Source organism: Genypterus blacodes, unplaced genomic scaffold, assembly GCF_046128005.1.
Source record: "Genypterus blacodes isolate CSIRO-AG114 ecotype Tasmania unplaced genomic scaffold, CSIRO-AGI_Gbla_v1 ptg000438l_1, whole genome shotgun sequence".
Lineage (NCBI taxonomy): Eukaryota > Metazoa > Chordata > Actinopteri > Ophidiiformes > Ophidiidae > Genypterus > Genypterus blacodes.
Window position 1 is genome coordinate 735069 of NW_027467208.1, and position 26231 is coordinate 761299.

General features: G+C 48.8%; 1 protein-coding gene across 8 annotated transcripts in view; it reads right to left on the reverse strand.

Annotated features, from left to right (window-relative positions):
• Positions 1 to 26231, reverse strand: part of macf1a (microtubule actin crosslinking factor 1a) — a 151021-nt gene that overhangs the window by 35316 nt on the left and 89474 nt on the right. For all 8 annotated transcript variants that reach the window (XM_076139138.1, XM_076139132.1, XM_076139135.1 and 5 more), the window contains exons 36-59: positions 20685 to 20834; positions 20334 to 20567; positions 20067 to 20234; positions 19794 to 19967; positions 19518 to 19685; positions 19210 to 19401; positions 18927 to 19100; positions 18696 to 18819; positions 18374 to 18573; positions 17971 to 18288; positions 17628 to 17794; positions 16316 to 16472; positions 16084 to 16195; positions 15338 to 15400; positions 14687 to 14925; positions 14429 to 14558; positions 13240 to 13439; positions 12844 to 13071; positions 12442 to 12718; positions 11290 to 11892; positions 11013 to 11197; positions 10687 to 10893; positions 9297 to 9614; positions 8965 to 9147 (exon numbers count right to left, since the gene is read on the reverse strand). In XM_076139138.1, the coding sequence (XP_075995253.1) occupies positions 8965 to 9147; positions 9297 to 9614; positions 10687 to 10893; positions 11013 to 11197; positions 11290 to 11892; positions 12442 to 12718; positions 12844 to 13071; positions 13240 to 13439; positions 14429 to 14558; positions 14687 to 14925; positions 15338 to 15400; positions 16084 to 16195; positions 16316 to 16472; positions 17628 to 17794; positions 17971 to 18288; positions 18374 to 18573; positions 18696 to 18819; positions 18927 to 19100; positions 19210 to 19401; positions 19518 to 19685; positions 19794 to 19967; positions 20067 to 20234; positions 20334 to 20567; positions 20685 to 20834 (4971 nt within the window). The remainder of the gene's footprint in view (positions 1 to 8964; positions 9148 to 9296; positions 9615 to 10686; positions 10894 to 11012; positions 11198 to 11289; positions 11893 to 12441; positions 12719 to 12843; positions 13072 to 13239; positions 13440 to 14428; positions 14559 to 14686; positions 14926 to 15337; positions 15401 to 16083; positions 16196 to 16315; positions 16473 to 17627; positions 17795 to 17970; positions 18289 to 18373; positions 18574 to 18695; positions 18820 to 18926; positions 19101 to 19209; positions 19402 to 19517; positions 19686 to 19793; positions 19968 to 20066; positions 20235 to 20333; positions 20568 to 20684; positions 20835 to 26231) is intronic.

Consider the following 26231-nt stretch of genomic DNA (forward strand, 5'->3'; position numbering starts at 1 on the left):
GTGCAGAGGAGGATTTTGCTTGTTACCAACAATCAAATGAATACGGGGATGCACCTGATTATCCCACGCTGAGGAACAGATCCAAATAAAGGGAGCAAAACAGGAGTGAATTAAAAGAAGCTAGAATGTAATCAAACCCAGGTGAGGCTTCCCCCTCTAAGCAGGCGGCGCAGAACGTCGTCTCACTCTCTCTGCCTGTCAGTGTTGGCAGATTTCGTGCGGTGAGCGAAAAAGAGAAGGAGCACGGTGAGGAGAGACGGCTACATTCGTGACAGCTTTGTAATCCACCTCCTAATTCTCCAAGGGCAAACTGCCTCCCCCCCACCTTTAGAGAACAAAAACACTGTCCGCCGAGAGTGAAATGATACAGACTCAAAGAAAGGGAAAGAAGGGAAGAAGGAGGGAGCAACAGAGGTAAAGAGAGGGAGGGAGGGGGGGGGGGAGTGGTAGTGCCAACGGGAGAGAAAGAGGCTTATCAATAATGAGCTGTGTTCTCTCCCCACAGCTATAGTCCGGGCTGAAAGCAGACGAGGAAGTGAGCCCAAGCTGTTCCTGTTCACTTCCCCATTTCCTCCTTTGTCAGTGGCTTTCCCAGGTTTCCAGCTCAGCCTCAGTTCCTCCCGGTGTGCTGGAATATTGTCGGGAGTGGAAGCAGACAGCCGGTGGGAAAAACAAAATCAATATGGAAAAGATAGAGAGGCGCACAAAAGTGGGTGATATTCACAGACTCCACTTGTGCATTCCCGTCTGCGCCTTCACTGAAACCCAATCCGACTGGTGGAGACCGGTGTGTGTGTGTGTGTGTGAGCATGTGCGTATATGAGTCAGAGGGAGAGAGCGAGGGGCCAGGAGCAAACGAGCTGTGCACAAAAAACAGGAGAGGAGGAGGAGGAGGAGGAAGAGGAGGAGGAGGAGGGGTGGTGCTGTATGTTTCCTTGGGATGCCACACAAAAGCTATGCACAGACATCCAGTCAGTCACAGGGCTGAAGAGCCAACATGGCAACTCACAATCCTGGAACAGAGGGAAGGAACTTTGTTTTTCTCCTCTCATCCCACGTTAAAGTCTGCACAGCCGTACTATTCCTCCTCCTTCTTTTTGTCCCTTCCTCTTCTGCTCTCCTCTTCCCTTTTTCAGTCGGTCTGTTTGTTTAAAGCCGTCTGGCAGAGCTCGGCTGGTCTGAACCCAAACACGCCTGCCTCCTCTCTTTCTTTCTGTGTGACTCCAGCGCTCGCTCCTTCACCCACAAACACACTTTGGGCCGATCACAAGAGGAGCTCTCTCCTTCCCAACTGTTGCTCAGCGCAGACCGTGGCCTGCATGTCAAATATGCTAAATACTCCACTCTTTCTTTTTAACTGCCCTCCCTCCCTCCTTCCCTCCCTCCCTCCCTCCCTCCCTGCCTCTCCCTCAGCTCCCCGCCCTCCCTCCCTCTCTCTGTCTCTGTCAGTTGCAGTGCAGCTGTCATTGCTGCGTCCAAGGCAAACGTCTTCATAGAGACAAAAGGGGTTTGTCACTGATTTGCTACACACATATGCATACACTCCCACACACACTCACACACAAAGCTCAGAAAGTCTCGCGTGACCCACGGCTAACCGACAATCCCCTCTACACACACCACAACAAGATTGAAATCCTAGCATTCTCAGATGTGGGCCAGCTACCAGGAGAGATGGAGGGACGGACGGCGGCGGCGGAGGGAAGGATCAGCAAAAGGAAGCGAGTGAAAGACGTGAAGGACAACAACAATGGATTGATTACGGAATTATGCTCATTTAATTTGCTCATTCAAACGAGTCCCTCCTTTCTGCTCTGACTCACTATTGACAAAGGCAAAGTCAATGCCTCCTCACATAACCCCGGGGTGATCTGTGAACGGATAGAAGAGCAGATTTAATCAGTCCATTCCTCCACCCCTCTTCTCTTGTCCCTCACATATTATTTCCCTCCCTTCCTCCTTTATCACGGCCGGTTTAAGAAACACAGACTTGACTCTGCGGCGGGGACTTTCTGTGGGAACAAACGTGGCCTGTCAGGGTGCCGAGTGGAACCTCAGATGACTGAACGGCGTGTTGTTCACACATTATGTTGTTGTGTTGCTGCCTCAGGTGAAGGGTCAGGCTGCTGCTGCTGGCTGCTGAGTCCAGGGACTTGAAACTACTTAGTGGAGTTAATTGACGTAAACAGTCATGCTTACATACACAGATAGAGGGCACAAAGTGTGTGTTATTGACTTTTCTTGGTGGTGTGTTTGCTCGTGGGAGAACACCTGTCAAGCTCTCCCTGCTTCGGTTTCTCTCCTTTAACCAACCTGAAGGGAATCTCTAGTTTCACTCTTCAAAACACTCATTTAATGTCATTTTCTTCCCTTCGGCATGTTGTTTTTCAGTCTCACTCTCTCGCCCACTCTCACAGTCTCCCACTCTCTCTCTCTCGCTCTCTCTCATGCTCTCTCCGTCTGTCTCGCTCTACTCTTTCTCACTCTAATAACCCCCTCCCCCCTCTTTCCCAAGTCTCTGGGGTAGTTTTATGTTAACTAGCTGAGTATTTCACCTACCTGTGTGTGTGAGTGTGTGTGTGTGTGTGTGTGTGTGTGTGCGTGTGCGAGCTTGTGAATTGTGAAAGCATGTATTGTTCTCAGACCTTCCTCGGCAGACACAAAGAGACACAAACACGCACACATAAAACAAAGGCATACATTTGCACGCACGCACACACACACACACACACACACAGACACGCAGCTCTCAGCGAAGTAGGCGTGTACTTCAGTGCTGTTTCACCACCGTGCTTAATAACCTTAATAAACATCTGTCAATCACCTGCACACACCACTGTTACTCCTAATGGCCGACCCAGACGATGTGTACACACACTCTCCTCAGTCTGTCTTGCTGTGTGGAGCCGTGTATTATAAATCAGCAGGTGAGCAAACATCTCCTGTACGCTACAGAGTCTAATGTCCGTGTGTCATTAATGCAGTCAACACTTCTCTGCAGGGGGGTGACATCATTTAGGGCATTTTAACATCGTAAATATAACTGCATTCTCTCTTTAATTGACACACACACACACACACACAGCAAACACCAGTGCGGCTTCTAGCTGAGAGGTCAGCGTTGGAGGTCATATCGCTTCTCACACACACTCACACACACACACACACACACACAGACAGAAGCCTCCTCCGCCTCCCACTCGTCCCACTCCCACCCCAGCAGCTCTTGTTCTCACCATGACAGCCATGACACTGCAGCTCCACTTCTCCATTTGGGCTCTCAGCCTGGGTGTAAAGCTGAAGTTCCCATCATGCTCTCTGCTTTCTAACAAGTTTGTTCGACGTCTTTATAAAGCTTCCTTTTGCCCGGATGATGTGAGCCAGCGCCTAGATTACAATCACACGCATACACACTCAACCAACCACCAAGAACTGCATAGCAACAGCCTAGCAACACACTAGCAAATGTTCCAAACGTAATAGCAAGCAGATCAACCCTCGCAACCACACAGAAAGCCACAGTAACCACCTAGCAACACCTTAGCAACGGCTCAGAACAGCATAGTAACCACCCCTCAACACCACAGCAACCATTTGCAACTTTAAATACATGTTCAATTTCCATCAGGAGACACTATTATGATATTGCTTTTAGTTTCAAAAATGAATTTAAAGCTCTAACACCGGCTCAAGTGTTCAAGTATAGCTCACATTACACTTCACTCTATTCCTCCACAGGGCCACAGATGAAACACTTTATTCATTATGTGCAGTCTACAAACTGAGAATGACAGATTCCGTCCTAAACACACTTTCTGGTCACATGTGTCCCCGTCCGTGCCAAACTAGTTTCAATTTAACTGAAGTGAGGAGAGGAAAAGTTAGAGAGTGAAAGGGGCTCAGCCAAACTGTGGCATGCCATTCTAATTCACAACAGCTGAAACAATACAGGACCTGAGAGTGAGAAACCTAATGGTTTACACACACACACACACACACACACACACACACACACACACGTATGCACTAACTCAACCCCCACCAACCCAGACACATATGAATCATTTAAATCATACAATCCCGACATAAGTATATGTGTGTGTGTGTGTGTGTGTGTGTGTGTGTGCCAACAAGTTACAGGAAAAGGCGGCCAGATGAATCAGGTTATATGATTATAGAAATGATGTTAGTCTGATGCAATCAGCCCCTTGGAGAGAGAGACACACACAGTAGACAGCCACAAAGTAATGCACACGGACACACACACTCAAGTGAGGAGCACACAGATGAGTCATGTGCACACACACGGACACACATGAATATGTGGATGGAGTGAGAAGAAAGAAAGTATTTGAGGAAAGCTCAGAGAGGCAGTAAACAAACTGGTGTCCAGATGATGTGTGACCTGGATCAGACTGGGAGTCATGGGAGGGGGACCAGGCTGTGACACAGTCAACTCTCTAACTGTGACGCACATGAGACGCTGTGTTAGACTAGAGAACATGTTAAGCAGTAACAGCGAGTCCTGCAGCGACGAATTAATTACAGTCAGAAGACAGGATGCAAACGTGGAACCGTCTTATTCCAGGAGTCTTTTTATCTGGAATTCAGCAGCGTATCTGTAGAGTTCATGTTCAGTGTGACGGAAACCTGTCTGCACTACTGAGGAGTGTATCTGGGGTTATAAAACCACAGAAGGTGAAACAAAAAACCTCAAATCTGACAGACACTCAGGATTACAGTTCCATTTTGACTGAAAATTCCATTTGGTTGAGTCTCTGTCTGCTAGATGAAATATCTGCTACATGTTTCTGCCTTCAGAGTTAACTTGAGTTCAGGTCAGGGAAATGAAAAACAGGACTAAACTACTCAGAAAGTCCAAACAATGTCTCCACCTAATTAACGGATGATCACTAAATCATCTAAATGCTGTAGGATAAGCAGCTTTAGAGGTTAAAATTAGGATGAGTTCCAACTTTGCAGCGTGGGCAAATGAACAGGCAGGGAGCTGCTGGCCCAGTTTGGCTCCACTTCCACACCCACCAGTAAATAGCTGCTGACACAGTGCGTGTGGGGAAGGACAGTGACTCAGACGCACAGCAGTCAGGATCTCCAGGGGCACGAGATTACAGGAGACTATAAGAAGAGATACTAATTGAGAGAAGGGGGTGAAAGGTGCGACGTGGAAGGAGAGAGGGGTGAGGACAGGGGAGGCGTGCGGTGGTGATTTAGGACGGGGGACTTTTTCACCGACATGTGTGCACAAAGACACACAAAGACAAAGATGCCTCCTCTTCCCCTGTCACCGAGTCTAACCAGCCCTGCCCAGGAATGTCCATCTGCAGCAATGGATTCAGAGCCTTGTAACGCCTCTCTGCTAATATACACCACTGTGTGTGTGAGTGTGTGTGTTCCCATCCCACCCGGAGACCCAGAGAGTCAGCTGCTTAGGGACGAGGGGAGCCAGCAGGGGCATGCAGAGGGATGTTGATGCCACACCCTATCTCTCCCTCTGTGTGTGTGTGTGTGTGAGGGTGGGGTGCAGAGACAGCTGAGATTCCAGTTGCACCCCGAAAAAGACTGGAATTTGAAGCATCCTCTCATGCAGTGTGTATGAACACACACACACCTCGACGGCCCACTGAGTAACCCTAAATACAAACACGGATTCCACAGTAGCACATATGCGCCGACAAGATGGCCATGTATAAACATCTACATGACAAATAACCATACTCTCACTGACTGGAGGGAGAGAGAGAGAGAGAGAGAGGGAGAGAGAGGGAGAGGGAGAGGGAGAGATGTTTTCATGTCTAACAAGGGGTTTGGATTTGCACCGTGGATGTGTGTGTGAGGCACGTTATTGAAAAAAGAGAGAAAGAAAAATAATGGAGGAGATGATGACGGCTACATGCCATTTTAAAGATGTGAACATCGTTTTTCCCCTCATTCCTCTCTCCCTCTCTCTCCCTCTCTCTCCCTCTCTCTCCCTCTCTCCACCCCCCCTCTCTACCTCTGTCAGTGACCCAGTAAATTTCAATGAGATCAGTGTTACGGGATCTACGTTATGGAGTTTAAACAATAATGTGACAACACTACCTTCCACTCCCATGACCCCTTATCCCCTGGCTGCCCCCCCCCCACACACACACACACACAGCCACACACACACTTACACGCCCTAAGCCCCATCTTTTTTTCTAAACGACAGCATGACATCATCCCTCTGGATTGGAAATGGGGTCTTGGTGGGGGGAGAGCAGGGAGGGGAAAGGGGAGGGGGGAGAGGAGAGGGGGGAGGAGAGGAGAGGAGAGGGGTGGCCCAGACTGTTTTGGAGCCAGACAGACATGTTTAGGTTTAAAATGACCCGAGCTGGATCAGTTACAGAAAGAGAAAGAAGGGGGGAGAGAAGGAGGAGCCTGGTCAAAGAGGCGAGGGGCTTGAGAGAGGCCACCAAAAGTGAGAGGACAGGAGAAAAGTCAATGTTTCCCTTTCTCTTCTATCTAGACTTTGTTACAGAAGGGTGGAGCTGAGGCCAAGCCGCCACATAAAGAAGCAGAGAAAGGAGAAAAAAGCTCCAAGAGGGTAGAAAGGGGATTGAATTTACTTTGTTTATCAGTTTTCAGGCTGCTTCTCTATTCCTGACAGAACCCTTTCCCCCCCTCTTCCTCCCCTGGATGCCCTCACACCCCACTGTCCGCCCCTCAGACACACTGACACACCATCTCTCCATGCTCTACATACCCGGCAGACGGTAGCGTTTATACATTCTGCCCCCGCGTCCGCTGTTCCACCCAAACTGCTCCTCCTTCTACTCATCTTTTACCTCAGTTTACCTCATGTCTACTGGCATTACTGCAGTTCTTAGCTTTGTTTTGATGAAGACAACAAAAAGGCAGAAGTGATGGGTTCCTTTTGATTTGTGTGTCTGAAGGAGAGCGAGCGTATACACACCCACACACACACGCTGCGGCTGTGAGCTATGTATACATCTCCACTGAAATATTGATTTAACCCACTTAATCTCAGTCACCAAAGACTTTGTGCTGGTGTAAACATTCTCAGACATAATTCAGTAAAATGCGCACGACAGCTTTACACGCCGCCTTTGTCTGATTCTGCCTCTGTGTGCGACTCAGACTCTCTCAGTCTATTTAGCCTTTCACAGCTCCGTCTCCACACCTCTTTATCTACTCCGCCTGTTTGTTCTCCGCCACACATTCATCTGGCTTGCTCTCATTACGAGACTGGGGAGGGGCGGGGTGGGGTGTGGGGGCGGGGGGAGGTTTGGGTGGGGGTGGAGGTGGGTTGATGAGAGAACTGGAAAGAGGAGTGAGACCCAGAAATAGGCGGAGGGATTGAGAGGAGAGAGGCAGAAGCACAGAGAGGTTAGTAGGGCAGGGACGGAGAGACGTGAAGGCCACACACATGAATCACTAAACGTCCGTATAATCCAATCAAGTGAGGTAAACGACGGGGAGAAATGAGGGCGAGTGGGAAATGTGGAGCCGGAGCGACTCGTGACGAGGAGAAGACGTCCTCTCCTCCACCTCCTCGTCTTTATAACAGTGGAGCAGCACACCTACTTATTTGACCAAACGTGTGAAAATGATCAGCGAAAAATATCTCATGAATCACCAAAAGCTTTATCAAAAAGGAAACATCTCTGAGGCGTCGTGATGAAGAAGAGACGGGAGCAGGACGGCCCAGCTTGCGTGGGATTCTTACATACTTTTCCGAAGCGGTCACATGCTGACATAGTTTGCTAAAGTGGACAGGATATTACATCATGGCGAGAAAATGTGCTCTTTAATGATAGTAGCCAGGGAGAAAGGAGCAGTGTGTGTGGCTGTGAGACGAGCAGAGGAGTGAGGCAATAAAGCACAATGGAAGAGCCAGCAGAGCACATTCCTGAGGTCCACTCCTGTGAAACACTAAAGACTTTACACTTTATACCATCACTACCTCTGAACTGTGACTGAGCTGATCTTACTCATCTATATGGATCCCATTTCCTATATCAACTTTTACCATAATGTCCTCCTCCTCGTTATCGACAGTTTAATTCCTAATTCTTCATCTTCAAAGTGTAGAATTAGAGATGAGAAGAGAGAGGAGAAAGGAGCTCTGGTATCAATTTTAAACCAGGATCCATCACCGTGGTGACATGTTTCCAATGGTACAGGGCTAGTGCCTGAACACCATGGCGTGGGAGGGGGAGTATGGTGTGTGTGTGTGTGTGTGTGTGTAGGCGATGTGCATGCATGAGTGTAGGAGAGAGGAAATGTTGAGGGAGCATCATGACTGTCCTTTACTGCAGAAAGAGTGTGTGTGATTCAGCAGCGTGTCAGGCATTTCAAAGAGGTGTGTGAATCGCCTATTCACCGCCTGTGTCTCCTGACGTGCCATAGAAGCCCCTCATGGCACACACACACACACACACACACACACACACACACACACACACACACACACACACACACACACACACACACACACACACACACACACACACACACACACACACACACACACACACACACACACACACACACACACACACACACACTCCATTACCTCATGATCTCTGGAGGTATGAGCAGGGAGAGAGGAGGGAAGCTGACCCTCCTCATCTATCACAGCCTCGACAAATATTGAATGTCTCCATTCATGACACACACACACACACGCATTTATACATACACACCGCTGTGCTATGAGGAGCTGCTTTATTTCAAGCCAAAATAAATTCCTTAGATGAAATCAAAGGCGATTATGAAAAAAAGGCAGATTATGAGCACATGGAAACATATTCAGCCTGATTGGGACCAGACTTCACTCAATGCTCCCACCGACTTCCTCACACGCAGCATCTCACACACACACACACACACACAGCCATCTGCACATACATACATACTCTCACCACTCCGTAAACAATACAAAAAGGTGAACCATCCTACCTTGAACTCCTGCAGCTGCTGCTTGATGGTCTCCACCTCTGTGCCCACGATGCCCTGAGCGCTCAGCCCTTCCTCGGCCTTTCCCAGCAGGCCTTGCAGCTCATCCACGAGCCTGTAGAACTCCCGAACCCTCTGTGCAGCTTCATCAATCTGGTCCAGCCTGGCTTGGCCTCGCTCGCTCAGCTGGAAGGGGAAGACAAGGTCAACTGTAGCTTCCACATTTATAACTTTATAGTGTTTGTATTTGCTTCATGTAACGAGCTCATTCATATGCTGCTGCTCTGTGATGTCATCATATGGTGAACACACTTATGCCACTTATGTCCGCTCACCTTCCCAGCCTGTCGGTTTAGAGCCTCCGTCTCTCTCCGCAGAGCCAGGAGGTCGGGGGAGGAGCCTTCTCGCCGCAGCATCGTGGTGCAGTCGGACGAGTGATCCTCCAACTCTGTCCTGAGGTTGGCCAGGCGGGACAGGAAGCCACGCAGGGCATCGGCCTGAGAGGCAAGGGAGTCTGCGTCCCGGCCCACAGGGCTGAGGGAGTCCAGTTCGTCATCCAGGTCGGCCAGACGTGAGAATACGTCCCGCACGTGAGTCTGGACCTCGCCGACGCCCTGCAGCCGAGACTCCAGAGAGGAGCAGCAGCGCTCGATCTGATAGAGGAAGAGGAGCAGAGGGAGAGACGGACATGAACAGGGCGGACAGACAGAAAATGATGTTTTGGGACAAATCTTTGCACTCTGCTGTTTGGAGACATTTTGGGATATCATGCAACCACAACAAGCTAAACTAGACTTTGTTGGTGCAGATCCAAGAGAGGCACAATAGAACAATTAAGAAAGAATCTTCAGTCCTTCCTCAGCTCCTCTCTAACATGGAACAGTGACTTCTGCTCTGTGTTTTACAAATAAGAAACATCTGAGTGGATGAGAGTGTGTGAAGTGATGGTTTAAGCTGTACGGATCAGCGTGGCCTTAAAAGGAATATTTGAAAAGGGAATAGCAGAAAGTGGATGCAGTCCTTTGACAAAGCTCTGGTTTACATTTCAAACTATGAAGTAAATGTCCACAATGACCATATATGAGGAGTGGGACTGAAATGCCTAAACGCTTCTGACAGCTTCAGATGCTCTGCTCTCTCTCAAGTCGTGGACACTTAAGACCCCGCCTCTTCCTCCCCCTCCCTCCCCTCTTGTTGTTGAATTATTCCCCCTGTCATCTCCAGTCCATGTTATCATTTACCTCATCCTTCCCTCCGGCTCCTCTTTCTGTTTTTCCAAGTAGATTTTGCTCTATTGAACTAAATATACCAAACAATGTTCCTCTCTCATTACCACGCTGTGAAAACTGTTTTAAAGTTTTCCAAACGATACAAATACTGATTCAATACGAGTACGTGCAGGAAGTGAAATGTACGACCTGTTAGTTCTTTGGCAGACAAAATATTTTTTGCCTCTGAAACATAACGACCAAGTGGAGTCATTTAAGGATAAATCTACTGAGTTAATAACTCTGTGTTCCAAATGTTCTGCAAGTCAATTAATATTCACTTTGTGATCTCAGCAATAAACAACATCTGGCCTCTTATTTTTGAAAAGCCCCGGCTGTCGTTCGCTCTGCTTTCTATTTGTTTTGGCCTTTCACATCCAGTCAGACTCTTTGTTCCGGTGACTGTAACACATTCCCAGACTTGTCCGGTGCTGTGACCTATGACCCTGATCCTCACCTTGTCAGTGACGCCCTGGTACTCTTTCTCTGTGTTGTGGGCGTGCTGCTGCAGCCTCTCTGCTCCCTCTGTGCTGCCCCCTGGTGTCTGGGGTGCGTCCTGCACCAGGCCCTGGACCAGGTCTTTGAGATAGCCCACCTGGGACTGCAGAGACCTCAGGCCATCCTGCTGACTTCTCAGCCGCTCCAAGCTCTTTGCACTACATGCCTGAATTGGAGGAAAGCAATCATGAATGGAGTTTGTATTTATGTGACCTCTAAATCAAAAACTTTTACACGTTGTGAATGCTTCAGTTTTTGTCAATACGAAAACACATCTTTCAGTACCTGAGGCCCGAGAGCTTCCTGGACTTCAATCTGGTGCTTGGCAGCCTCCAGCCTTCTGTCCACAGCCTGTCTCCCCTCCTCAAACTCCTTCAAGCGACCGGCCAGTTCTTCCAGCTGGGAGGTGCGACTGTGGAGCTTCTCCCCCATTCTGTCGGCCCTGCGGTTCAGCTGAGCCTTCTCATCCCGTACCTACAAAAACATTAGTTTAAGTGTATCAGAACAGAAGCTTCATACATGTATTGTGATACAACAGACTTGACATTGAACATGGATGAAGGTACCTCTTCTTCCCCAACTGGACACTGCTCCAGCAGCTGATCAGCTGCAGTATTGAAGGCTTCCAGTAGGGGCTGTCGTCTCTCCAGGTCCATAGACAGACCTCGGGCCGTCAGCAAGGCTTCATCGATGGAGGTCAGGTCGAGTGAGGGCTTGATCCCTTCTTCCTTCCCTTCACACTCTGATAACCACGGTGTGAGTTCAGCTTTATGCTGCTGGTAGGTTTCTGCTTTGTTTAGAGTGTTTTTGAGTTTATTCTGGTGATCTGAGATCCTCTGATTTAACCCATCCCAGTCCTGTCGTAAGGTGGCCAGTTTGCACTGCAAAGAAGAGCGTTCATCTCCTCCAGCAGGCAGAGAAGCCAGCAGTGAGGCCCCCTCAGCTTGGATGAGCTCATAGGAACCTCGCTGACTAGCAATCCCACGCTGGAGGTCTTCTGTATGGGCGAGCAGGGAGCGGATGGCCTCAGGCTGGCAGGGGAGAGACTCAGAGGCCGACTCTCTGCTATCTGCCTGGCTGTCCAGCCAAGAGCGCAACTCGTCAAACATCTGCTGGAACTGCTGAGTGGAGGACAGAGCAGCCTGCAGCTGAGACAGACCATCAGCTAGAGAGAAAACAAAACACAGGAAAACATTTACATAAACAAACCAGAGAGCCACAGATTAGAAATATAAACATTCAAATCCTATTGTAAACAAAGAATCACAAATAAGACTCATGCCTGTTGGTTGTACTCTAACTGTAAGTGGATTCTGGAAGTGGATTTGTTACAAATAAGCATATAAATCTGTTAGTGGTTACAATGAAAACATTGTTCCCATTACGGCTTCAGAGGGATGAAGTATTAGGGACAGCAGATTCTGTTTGTCTGCAGAGAAAACTTCACAAATGAATCCATTAAAATGTGCCGTTATCCTGACGTCGTAAAGCAGAAACATCTGAACACGCAGCAGCACAGGCAGCTCAGTGTGAGATCGGTAAACAAGGCAAAACAACAAAAACGACATTATCCATCATGAGTAAGCCAGCATGCTGCCCAGGAGTCTGGCAGAAAGTTTACTCAAACAAAAACAGGAGCCAGAATAACAGAGTGCCAAACATTTAAAAACACAAAGAGGTCATAAAGGCGAGCACATGTATAAGCTCCACCCACCAGCTCGCTCCTCCAGACTCTTCAGCGGTCCGCTCACACTGGACAGTCGTTTATTCAGCTCCTCCTTCAGGTACGGCTCGGCTACGATTGCGCTCAGCTCCTGGCACAGCGTCTCCGCCTCGCCCAGCTCGGTCCGTCGTCTCTCCAGCTCGGAGCGGACCTCTCCCGTCTCCTGCAGGCGGCGCTTCAACGCCTCGGGCTGGGCGCTCAGTGAGGCCTGAGCGTCCAGCCGGTCACTCAGCGTGGAAATGCTGGAGGAGAGCTCCCGAAGCAAGACCTGGACAGGGAACCAGAATCAGTGATTACAAAGCTGAATGTATTATGGTTCACGTTATAAACATCCTGCTCATGACAGCTGGAGGCCACACCCACTCAGTGTGACTGTGATTAGATCTATCTCACCTGGTAGCGTTCGCTGGTTCCTTGTGCCTTGTCGATGTTATCCGACCTCTGCGTGAGTCGAGAGGTCAGGTCCTCCCACTGCTGGGAGATGGCGCCAAGCTCAGCCCGCACCTCTGCCAAGTCCTTGGGGTCCTGGGGAGAGTCGCCGGTCTGAGAGAGGATGCCCTCGGCGGACTGGGTGAGCTGGTCGTACTGCGGGTGCCGGGTCTCGAACTCACGCAGCATGAACTGGAAGAAAGAACGAGGGAATGAAGTGTTTTGAAATATTTACTTCTATCTTCTTTACAAGTTAAGAAGAAGTCTCAATTGTTACTTGATGTATAGAACTGGGAATCGATGTTTTGGATATTCTGTGGCTTCATTTGTCTGTGTTTGCTGTTCTGGATCCTCCCCTACCTGTGCTTGCTGTTTCTGTGTGTTGAGCATGTTGGGATCGATGCTCAGCGGCCCCAGCACACTCATCATCAGCTCCTTCTCCCTCAGCCACGGGCCCAGCTGACTGGCTGCTGAGGCGAAGCTGCCCAGCCTGTCGGCGCACGTCTCCAACTCCGTCTGCCTCTGGGCCGCAGTCTGATTGGCCTTCTGCCAGCGAGCGTCTGGGCGAAGTGAGAGAACACAAGACGTCACGAGATCTGAACATTTCTGTTTCTTTGAGAAAAATGATTAGGTGGTCAAATCTTCAAAACTTTTCTTCTAAAGTTGGACAAAAATAATGAATGTCCTTAATTCAAACCTTAATTTAGACGTCTTCTCTTCCTCCTTTCATCTCTCAGTTTGTTTACATGGAATTCAATTAAACTGCGATTAAGCCAATAAACTAAATTTTGAATGTTCTGCATCTAAATCGGCACAAATTGAACGATGCCAAACACCATTTATTTATCATAAAGGATTCATTCAGGCATGTCAACATAATCAGAGCACTGGATGCACAGACTCGGTCCCGTTGCGTACAGCTTAATAATAATCAGGCCTATAATCACAGTCAGGCCTAATAGTCTGAGTATTGAGTGTATGTAAACACACAGACCGTTTCTCCCTCTCTGACTCATGTTCCGGGCATTTGGCAGCGTCTGGTATGAAGCCAGACATTATGAAATATAAAATATAAAGGCACCCTGCTTGGATTTCACCTCCAGTATTTCTGTCGGTTTAGCTCATAGGACACACGGGTATAAATATCCAGCAGAAGAGGGAACAAATAGAGTAGAGCCGTTGGAGGAACACTTCCTACTCTGCGTGGAGAACACTGAGCTCAGATTCTTAGAAAGATTATTTTAAATTCTGAGCTTGTTCGCTGCGTTTCTCTGAGCTGCTTTGGTTGATTGTTTATAGTGATGTTCGCCTCAGACATCAGGTCAATCCTCCACATGTTCAAGCTCAAAAACAACAAACTGTCGACTGGTTTCTGCATAATGGCTCTAAATACAGACGTCCCTTCATTTGTCAGTTTCTATCTCCATCTCTGTTTATCTGCCTCCCTCCTTTTGCTCTCTGGGCACCTGCTTTTGTAAAGATAGAGTTCCTAACATTGATTGTCCTATTAGTAGCTTTGATGTCTTCTGAGTGTAATTAAAGCACGGACCTATCTCCTGCAGCTGCTGCCTCCACGTGTCGGCCTCGGGAGAGTCGGGGTTATCGGCAATTAGCTTCCTCAGCGTGCTCTTCAGCTCCTCCAGCCTCCCAGAGTGCTCAGCCAGCTCTGACAGAAGGGCCTGAAGAGAGAGGGAGGAGAGGGAGAAGAGAAGGAACTGAGTTATGAGTTCAAAAATAAAACAAATACTGTGCCAATCTTTGTCTTTAAGGAATGGATGGTTTGAGCAGAAGCCGCTCTGAGTCTGACCTTGTTCTCCTGGGCCTGGGCACGTACCACCTCTGGTTTAGAGGGGGAGGAGGTCTGCCCCTGTTTCAGGCTGTGTTCTCTATCTTTCAACCAGCTGCTGAGCTCCTCTGTGCCCTGCCTGGCCTTCTGCCTGAGCTCCAGCGAGGCCTGCTGTCGCCCGTGTCGCTCCTTCAACTCCCCGCCCAGCGCTTCATAGCGAGTGTTCACGTCAGAGACGGCTACCTGGAGCGAGGTCAGGTCTGAGGACGCAAAGAGGGCAGGTGAGGGACAAACGGCACTGAGATGAGGGACATGGGTGATAATGGGACGCTTACACGTTTCCAATGGACAAAAAGCTGACAGACATTAGACAGTAGAGCAGACAGCTAACTATGAAACTAGCTGGCTGTTAATATGAAGCATTATAAGCAATACAGCTGATGTGGCTTAAAGAGCAGACAGTTATCACAAACAAACATGTTTCTCTTCCCTATGATGTAAATTGGGAAGAGAACAATAGACAGCGTGATTGAAAGAGTGACATCTAGAGAGAGAGACAGAGAGTGAAGGAGAGAGAGAGAGAGGGACAGAGAGAGAAGGAGAGAGAGAGAGAGAGAGGGGGACAGAAAGAGCGAGAGACAGGGAGAGCCAGAAAGGGAGAGCGCTGCTCACCTTTACAGGTGTGAATGCCATTGACACTGCTGCTACTAGTCGAGCCATTGATTTGTGGAGCACCTGAGAGAGAGACACACACCTGACTGAGACAGCAGCGCTACAACACACACCCATGCATGTTCACATGTGTGCACACAAACACACACACAAAGTCACATTCATGTAAGCTTAATGAGGGAACTGAAGCCATGGAAACAGACGACAACAGGGGGAAGACATGGGATCACCATAGTCTTTATAACACAACACTTCATAACACAAAAGAATTCATGGGGAAAAATAAGGATGCAGACATCATTTCCTCTGTTTATCAATGATCAGACAGTTCTGATGTTTGAGGTAAAACAAAGCAAATGGAAAACCTGAAGATCAAATTAAATCTGTCACAGGAAGCCTCTGTGTTGATGAGATGTTGAGTGAACTCCATCACACAGTTTCATTCTGATATCAGATTACCAGGAACAATGTGAAAATTGTGACCCAGTTATAAAATTCCTTTTTATTTTATTTGCCATCTTACTTTCTGTGCATGAACCATTTTAATGTTTGTACATTTTCAGCTCAAACTCTTTTATAAAACCCTTGGTGGTTTTATTCACTTAACCTTCATCTTCTGGAAAACTCACCAGACCACAAACGTTCCCATGAGCACAATAAATAACAAACTGCTGATGGGGAATTGCTTTGTTTGGCAGTGTGTCCTCTCCCCCTCACACACACACACACACACACACACATCTCACCGGTCTTGGTCTGTGGAGCGGTGATGTCGATGATGACCGACTCCAGCTCTGAGCCCGTCTTATTGAGCTCCTGAACCCTCGAACCCTGAGACTCCCAGTCACTCAGCAAGTCCTGAGGGCAGATAACAAAAAAGTTTCACTTCCTGACTGACAAACACTTTAACGAGCACGATGATGGACGCAGGCGTGTTGACGTCTGAAGGAGGAATGTGTCTGTTGCGAATCAAAGTACCTTGAGCTGCTGGACTCTCCTCTGCAGGCCCTCTGTGTTCAGGCTGGCCTCTTTGGGGGGCAGCTGGTCCTGCGCTGTCTGAACCCACCTGAGGAGGGAGCCAGAGAGGCCGCGGAACTCAAGCAACTGCTGCTCACAGGCCTGGATGGCAGAAAACCTGGGTTTTGCAGAGACGAGAGAAAGAACAGGAACGGAACAAGAGAGAGGAGGAAGAAGGGATGGAGAGGATGAGGGAAAAGAAGAAGAAAGAAGAAGAGAATGATGCAGGGGAGGAGAGGAAGTAAATTAAACTCAGATCTAATTTGTATAATCTTCACTAAATTGGTTTGACAGTTTAATATTACAACAAACACACAAAGCACCGTTATGAGGGAGCATTAAAACTCCATATGTGCCCTGTGACAGCAATAACACAGTCTTGACCTCCGCCTCTGTATGTAATCTGCCTCCAGCTACGGTTAGGAAAGCTCTGCCTGCTCGTAGAAAGAGACGCTCTGATTGGTCCTCTGGCACAGAGCAGTATCATTATCATGCTGCTATTTTGCCCTGTCTGGATTTGAGGCTGGGAGTTATCCAGAGGGCCTTTTATAGGACGGACAATGAACCGTGTCCACACTGCTTATATTAGCCCGCCGGACGCACTCGTCGGTACACACTGGCCACAGACACACACGCACACACACACTCCTATAGACACTCAAACAGATTGTACTTGTTAACAGGTTGTTTTGGAATAGCGTGCGACACAGAAACTAATCCCCAGAGTTATCACAGATACTCTGCAGCAATCCCAGCCCCAGGGAAACTGAAATAAGGACCTATTAACACACCTATGTTCAGATTTTATATTTGTGATGGACTCGTAAATCACTATCTATATCTCCTCCTATGATGTCGCCTTTATTCATAGTTTTATGTGACTGCTCAGTAAACTCAAGGATAACCCAACAATCTCCAGATGGAGGGTATTTATAAATTCCCAAACCTCCTCTGACAGAGTGTGGTAGAAAGTCAAAGAGGGTTGGCATAGCAACTGGGTTCAATATGAGGATCCCAATTTTAAATAAGTCTACTTTGGAGCAGCCAGTGGCTCAGTCTGTTTTGTAGTTTGTCTCCTGGTCTCACTGGTTTGGCAGCAGTGGGACATGAATTGGTGCCTGTCAGAGTTCAGCTCCATATACGAGCAAACACAGCACAACTCTGAAGTCATGAAGGCTTTGAATATGAGGACCCCTTGTGTTTGTTAAGAGGAACTGCAAGTGAGAACTTAAATGTTATCTTTGAAATATGTTCTTCTTCTTCATATTGATACCTTTGATTGACACCTGCTTCCAGATGGGTGAATCCATCAGACACTCCTTTGACATTATCCATTAGGCCCTGTGTGTTCTGGAAAGCCTTGGAGTGGCTGAGCTCTGTGCCCAGGTTGCAGAAGGACTTCAGCTGGCTGGATTCCTGCTCCAGCTCCGATTTGACCTCCTGGGGGAAAAGAGACAAAACGGTATTGACGTCTTTTTGTCTGTTTGTTCTGCTTCATTAGTGAGGTAAACACATCTGTCCCTGGGGCTGCTGATGAGGTCACTCAAATCGAATGGACTTAGAAGCCCTACAACAACTGTAACTTCACCTTTGTAAACAACTTAAACCCTGTTCACCTCCACGGTCTGCTTGTAGTCGTCCACACTGCGGTCAGGCTGCCCCACAGGGCTCAGAGCCCTCAGTCTGCTCTGGGTGAAGGCCTGCAGGTCTGTACCCAGCCTCTCGTAGCTCTCCAGCTTGGGCAACAGACCTCTGAGCTCAGCTTCCTTCTCAGACTGGCTGGCCTGTGCTGCTGTGTAGCGCTGAGTCAGCTCATCTAGTGAACCCTTGAGGCCCGAGGCTGTAGATGCATCGGAGCTCTTCAGGAGCTTAGAGATGGAGTCGCGTGTTGCTTCCACGCTGCCCTGCCTGGACAGAAGCTCCTGACGAAGTTTCTGGGGAAAAAGATGACAATAAAGTATGTTTATTAAGGGTTTGATAAGGAAACCCTGTGTTCTTCTTCTCTGTCTACACTCCTACCTGGTTCTGTGTCAGGGCGTCTTGTACAGCCTGTGCAGTGGGTTGTACCGGCCCAGGGGTCAGAGCCAGTTCATCCAGCCACGCCAGCAGACCCTTCAGACCCTCCTGGACGCTGACAGACTGGGCCACAGCTGTCTGAAGGTGTTCGGCCCGCTCGGAGACGGACGCTGAGAGGGAGCCGAACCTCTTCTCCAGACCATCTGACAAGAAAGACGGGCAAGGTACATACGTTAGATTTCCTTATTCACTGCCATCGTCTCAGCCTCAGGACAAAGGATCAAAAGGACCAGACGAAGTAGACAGAGATACAGGATTTAGTTACCTGCAGTACACAAGATGTCAACGGCTTTGAAGGAAGGAGATTCCTCTGTGCTGACCAGATCTCTAATCGCTCTCTTCACCTTCTCAAGCCGCACTGAGCGCTCTGCCAAATCATCCTGCAACAGCTGAGGACAAAGAAGACACTGGTTTGAACACTGATTGAAACATTTTCCACACTTAAGACTTGCAGGAGCTAATCTGTCCTACCTCATGGTTTAGTTTTGTCCCTTACCTGAACTTGTTGCAGAGTCCTTTGGAGGGTCTGGGGATCCGTGTCTCCACTGGGCTTGGCTATGCTCTCGTTCTGTTCCTGTGTGCTGAGCCAGGAGTGCAGCGAGACGACCTCGTCCTGATACTGCTGGTACCTCTCCAGCAGGCCGGACAGACGGCCGCCCAGCTCTGATGACTGCACAGCAACAACAGAGGAAGAGACAGGGAGGAGTGTTTGAGGACGTCCGAGACAACGTCAAACTGCTTTTCACTGTAACACATGATCAGATTCCGTCATCCCTCACCTTGCTGTGTAAGGTTGTGTATCTGTGGTTGGCGTCCTGTAGCTTGTCGGCCACCAGCAGCTTGGTGCCGTTCAGAGCCGGGTCTGAACCACCGACCTGCTCCAGCGCTCCCTGGACAGAATCCAGGACCTTTTGCCCGGATATGGAAACAAAACGCAGGTCCGCCTTGTGGCAGATGACATCCTCAGCAAGCTGGGAAGACAAACAAAGGTCAGAGGTCATTATGGGAGACAAGCTGAATGAATGCTCCTGTTTATTTTCTATGATTGTCTCGGCACACTGGACTCAGCAGAGTGGATTCTGTTCACCTTTCTGTGCTCGTCCAGTCTGCCCTTCAGCTCCTGTGCATCGGTTTCTCCTTCCCCTAAGGAGCGGAGGTCCTGCTCGTTCTGTTCCAGCCAGGTGACAAGACTTCCATGTTCGTGCACAAACTTTGACAGCTCATCCTTCAGCGCCTCAGACTTCCTCAATCGATCCTGGGAGAGGCAGATACAGCAGTAACAATCAGATCATATAATACAAAGACCAAGCAGAAGGCCCGTCATGCTTGCTGCAGCCGTATCCCCCTGATGAGTGTTGAGTACCTGGCAGCTCTGGAGCCTGTCCTGGTGCTGGGCCTGCAGCTGGTCCAGGGCGGCCCGGAGACGCTGCTTCTCTTCAGGAGGAACGGTGGTGTCGGGCTGCTCCAGGAGGGAGCGAGTGGACTGGGTGACCAGGAGCAGCTGGGACTGTTGAGACTGAATCTGTTGAAGCTCCGCCTAGGAGAGGAAGATTCAGAGGTATGAGATAAACGATATTTGATTTTATTGTAAAAATGTGCAACAGGCATGAGAGTGAATCTAAACTGAGTGTTGAACCTGGAGCATGTCTGTGTGTGACAGCAGAGCGCCCTCTGGCTGTGATGATGACAATGGCGTATCGATCACATCTTCAACTCTCCTGCCAGGTTGGTCAAGGGAAGACAACTCCTTCAGTAAAGAGTCTATCTGCCCTCGTGTCTCCTGGAGATCCTCCACAGCTTTGGCCTGGTGGAAAGAAGAGAAGATGAGATGTGTGAAGAGTTACAGGTCATAGTAAATCATATTCAGTTTGAACACAGATGAGGAACCATCTCCTCTCCTCACCCTTTGTGTGTTCTGCTGCACAGTGGTGCTGATGGCTGTGTCTAACTCTGACACAGATGTGTTTGCTGTATCTGTCAGGGCGCTGTACTGTGCCTTCATTCTGCTTAGCGCCCCCTGGAGGTTGGCTCTCTCTTCTGGACTCAGATCTTCTCCCCGCTCGGCCAGGAGGTCCTCCACAGAGCGGATGGCCTCAGCTATGCCCTCCCCTTTGGTCTGGAGGTCCTTCTGTACTTCCTGGACAAAAAAGATGATTGCTTTTAGGTTTATTGATAAGTACTGTACTATTCTTGCTTGCTTGCTTGTCATTTAGATTTGGAGAAATGAGCTCTGAGTTGCAGACGAGCATTGTACCTTCAGCTTCTTCTGCTTCTCTTGCAGGGCGTCCACATCACCTGACTCTGCTCCAGCTTTCTGATTGGCCAGTAAACTGGCAGCACCTGCCAACCACATGGTGAGACCTTCTAGTTTCTGAGAACACTCAGCCTTCTGCTGCTGTGCCACCTGAGAGAAACGGGAGAGAACGACGGGGGAATAGAGCAAAGACAGAAAACGTGAGCACAAACTAATATTGACATTTATCAGTCAGGAAAGCTTCAACCAACTGAGATGAATCATATTCTGCAGTTTCCAAAACAACCAACCGAGTGCACACTAAAGCACATTTCCCCCTTGTATACTTTTGTGTAGTTGTGCACACTTTGCCAAGCTTTGAGCAGATTGTGTCCAGAGTTCACACACACACACGCACACAGGCAGACACACACATCGTATCGTCACGTAAACATGTTGGTCACGCCACAACATACAACACAAAGAGAAATCAAACAGATATGTGTTTCTCTGCTGTTTTCCCCATCTCTCCTGTGAGCTCAGTGAGATCAGGGGGAAACAGCACTGCAGGTTTATCTGACATCATTTGGTTTCAAGCCTTTTTTCCGCCGTGACACAAGCAAATTCCCTCAGTGGCAATCTGGAACAGCAAAGCAAACAGGTTAATGACACACATGTTAAAGAGAGACGTGCAGAGTAGCAAACGCGCTTGTAGTGTGTGAGTGTGCTGTCCATGTCCAGTGGCAGAGCTTTAGCAACGAGAGCAACGGTGGGTTTGTATCAAGATCTGATGGAATGGTTTGTTTGAGACGATGATGTGTTAGAGTATAAACTGAAGTGGAAGTTAGCTTGTTTACATCAGGTGTTCATGAGTCCTACATGAGTCTGATATGAGGTTTTAGTATGAGTGAGTGATCTGTGTGTGAGAGAGCATGCCACACATTACAGTGTGAGTGATAATATGTTATCTGACTCAATCATCTTCATCCAAACCTCTCTCTCCCTGGCATTCTGCCTCTCTCTGTCCTTCTCCTCTTCTTTCACCCTCTTCCTGTGCCGGCGCTCCTCCTCCCTCTCTCTCTGGGCAGACAGCGCTCCGGCCCAGGCCTGTGCTTGGCCTGAGGCGCGGTGGAAGGCCTTCTGCAGCTGCTGGAGCTGCCCCAGAAGATGCCTGCTCTGCTCCGGGGCCAGGTCCTGGGCACGCTCAGAGATGAACAGCTGAATGTCAAAGGCCACGTGGTTGACCTCACCGGAGCGAGCCATCAGAGAGGACTGGAGCTCCTGAGATGGAGGAAGAAAGAAAGAAAGAAAGGAGAAGTGAGCAGAGGACAAACCACCGATGAGGTCATTAACTCCACTGATGCCTCCAGTTTGGACAGCTTGCCTTGCAAAGATCTAACTGCTGTGTGAGCTGATCATAGTTGCTGTCTCTCTCTGTCATTCCTCCATCCATCTGAGCTTCTGCCTCCTTCAACCAAGAGAGCAGTTTCTCTACTTGTGCTCCCAGAGACTTCTGTTCAGCTGTTACAGCCTCCTGAGGAAAGGGATTGATCACACATTGGTCAGCCTTGTTCTTGTCTTTACACCTCCAGCATTTACACATTTCTGATCAAAAGAACTCTGCTCCTCTGCTTGTTTTACCTTGTATGAGTCTCTGTGGTCCTGCAGGCTTTGCTGGATTTCCTCTGAGAGGGCTCTGGCAGCCTCGTACCCTCGAGCCAAGCTCCTTCCATCCTTTTCCAGAGCCAAGAGGAGCTGAGGAGGAACATCTTTGTTGTGTGTTTTGAGCAGCAGCTCAGCAGCTTCAACCTGCTTATTGATCTCAGGCTCCAAGTCGTGCAGCTCAAGGTCCAAAGCCTGTAGAGAAGGATGAGGAAGAGTCCAAATGTGTTCATGATACTGCTTCCTCAGGTTGGTTGATGCGTCCTATTCAAGGTGACCAACAATGTGAAAGGTTAATTGAGGTAAACCAGTGTGCAGATTCCTTTACCTTTGTCTGTCTGATGATGTCATCCAAGGCGATGAGACTGCGGCCCACAGATTGCTGTTGCTGCTGTTTGAGGCGGACTTCAATATGCCGCACCATGGATACCAGAGCCACGACCCTCTGATCATGTTCTAGACATTCCTGACGCATCAATGAGGACTGCAAGGAGAAATGTGTTGAAAAAGGAAAAACACAATATTCATAATAAAGAATTGTAAATCTTTGTTCTTCTTACCTTGCCTACCATGGCTGAGCTCTCTTCCTTCTCTCTGACGTGCTCCTCTTCCTCTCCCCAGCTCTCTGTGGCTGTATCAGACTCTGGAATGTCAGCTGACTGGGACGCAGTGGGAGAATCCTCTGACACGGAGGATTGTTCTGGAGACTCCTGATCCGGCTGGTGATCCTTCAAAGATTTTGATTCAGGAACGTTGGCACTTTCACCTCTGGGTGTTTGGTTCCCTTTCTTCTTTTTAGCTTTCCCAGTTTTTCTCACTGGTTTGGTGCTCGGGGCCACAGATGACACGGTTGGCTCGATGTGTGGGGTGCAAGTGAACGCCTCATGAGGGCTTTGGGTTAAATCACTCACATTCACAGGTTCTGAATCAAAGAGCTCTTTAGGTGTCTGGGATTCTGTGATGTGTTTAATGGAAAGCTGAGGCATCTCACGTTTGCCTTCCACAGGGCCACATTCTCTCTCTCTCTCCTCTTGTTTTTGTTCTCTAATGTCAGATGTTGGTTCCTCTGCTGGGCTGGAGAGCTCTGGTGCTATTTGCTCACTTGCCTCAGTGTCTTTAGGATAAATGGCAGAGGTCTCAGTTGGAGGCATTATGACATCACTGCTTGACAGACCGTCACTCTGCCTCTCTGGCGTTTGCTCATCAGAGGAGGCGGTGCTATCCGAACCTGGTTTTGTCATTGGTACAGGGTCAGACTCCAGTCTCTCAGCAGGCCGTGATGTTTCTGTAACAGGCTCAGCTTTGAACTTCTTGTTTTTCTTACTTCTCTTGTTTTGTTGGGCTTCTTTAGGTTGATCTAGTGGAGCCTCCTTAATACCTGTTTGTATTTCCTTCTTTCCTAAACCTTTGTCTGTATCTGTCCCTTTGAGCAAAGACTCTGTGTCTTGCTTGGCAGAAACTCCCTCCACAGTCCTATCTTTGATCTTGGCCACTCTCTTGCTCTCCTTCTCTGTGCTCTCTACCAGCAGAGCTTCAGGTCTTCTGCTGCCATCGTCGTCTTTGACAGAGACACTCTCCACACCTTCAGCAGTGAGCGTTTGTGCCTTTGCCTCTGTCACTCTGGTTCCTGGACTCTCCTTCTTCCCCGCCTCCTTGCGTAGAGCCTGCAGCTCCTCGGCAGCCTGCTTCTCACTCACTCCTTTCTCAAAAACCTTTTTCAAAATGCTTTCCTTTGCCTTCAGTACCAAGGCGGCTTTCTCGTTGTCTGGTAGAGTTGATTTATGAGCCAACTCCTTTTTATTCACCTCCTGCCTGGGTTGTAATTCAACAGGTTGCTGAGAGACCGAAACCTTCATCTGCTCTTTCTCAACCTCCTTTCTTTTCTCTTTCCTTGGCTTCTTTTCTCTCTTATCCTTCTCTTGGTCCTTTATTATCACTCCCTTCTCTGGCTCTCTCATATCACCTGTGTGTTTTAGAGGAGCTGCTGCTGCCTCCTGGTGTTCACCCTCAGTTTGGCCTTCTACCTTTGAAACACCGTCCTCTCTGCTGGCAGGATCCAGGCATAGTGACTGATCTCCGGTCTGTGATCTCTTGTATTCATCTTGTGACACTGGATCATCTGTGACCGGCTCAGCAGCTTTTGACAGCCCATCAATTCCTGCCGCAGCTTGATCGAGTTGAGGAGAACGTGTTTCCTCTTGAGGCTGTGCTTCACTCTCTGTCTCTTTGCCCTTTCCTTTCTTTTTGCTCTTCCTCTTTTTCTTGCCTTTGCTTTCTGTCTCTTTTGTTGGACACGTCATTAAAAGCTCTGACGGGTCAACTCCAGCGCTAACTTCGCCCTCAGTCTTTAGAGATTTCTCCTTCTCCACTTCTTTACTCATCTCCTTCACACTATCCACGACAGCTGCATCATCACTTCTCACAAGTTCCTCCTCACTAGGATCTGACAGTGTTATTCTGTCTCCATCATCCTGATCCCTAAATGTTTCTTTCAAAGATTCCTCATTAACACCTTGTTGTACCCCTGTTTTAATACCATCTCTGGCTCTCCTCTCCTCTTTGCCTCCCTTTGTAGGTTCCCCATGTGAGCTTATAACAGCTGGTCCTTCTCTGACCTCTTCTGGTGAAGTGTTGTCAGTAATAGCTGGCAAATGTTCTTGAATAGATTCTCCTTCATAAATTCTAAGAACACTCTGCTCCTGTTTACCACCAGTTTCATTTGCCTTCTGTTTTAGAATAGGCTCTGATTTCCTAACACCTTTCTGAGGTCGAATCTCTTCTATAGCTTGCTGAATTCTTTTCTCAACATTACTGGCAAATGAACGCAGCAGATCTATGGACTGGTCCGGCTCAGTCACTGCTGTTTCTTGTGCTTCTACTTTGTCAGCCTCTGCTTCCTCTCCATCATAACTCGGTGACTGATTTGATGCTGCAGATGTCTGTGTATTCCCTCTCTCTGACTCTGATCTTGCCATCAGTTCACTGTTTTCATCTGACCAGTCTGCTGGGCTGTCCGGGCTACACACAGATATTGTGATAGCAGGGCTGTATGTACTACTCTGTGAAGCTACTGTTGTGCGATTGTCGTCATCGTCCTCCATCTCCACAGAGGCTACACAGTCCTGTATCTCTGAAGCCATTTCCCCGGATATCAGTCCTGTTCTGATGGCGTCAGTAAGACTAGCAACTCGTTGTCCAGTGGAAGGGTCAACTAGGCCTCCTCTCATGATCTGGTTGGTGGCTATCGTCTTGACCGTATCTTCCAGTACTAAGCCTCTTTTAGAAGCTTCAGGAAGAGGGAGCCGACCCCCTGTGGTGATGTCGATGATCCCTCCACTGTCTGCCTGGCTCTGGAGCAGCCTGAGTGCTGGGATTGGGTCAACTTGGTTAGACGTAACTGCTTGAGGAAGAGTCAAACTTTCTCTCGTGTTCTCATTCTGAACGCCTCTAAACGGTTTCACCTCCAAAAAGCGTTTTCCTGTTTCGATATCTATCTTACCCTGGCTCACCAGCTCTGCGTACGGCACGATGTGAGCCGTGTGTGGGTCCAGCACGCCTTCTGTCACAGCGGGAGAAGCCATAACTTCACTTGCGGTGTTGTCATCCAAAAGACCCTTAGATACCGCCTCTGTTAATGTCAGTCTGCATCCAGACTCGGGGTCTAGAACAGCTCCTGTTGATGAAGCCTGGAAACTGAAGGCGTCTGGGTGTGACGAGGGGCTGACTCTCCCTTGGTAGGTCCACTCTAGTTCCTCCAGTCCGGGAGCGATGGAACGGTCCACCATTCCTCGAACTACAGCATCAGAAACAGACAGCCTGACACCTGAAGCGTGATGTATGATCCCACCCTCAGCCACCTGCTTGGACAGAGCTTGGTAGGCGTCCTCTGACCTAATGAAGCCCTTA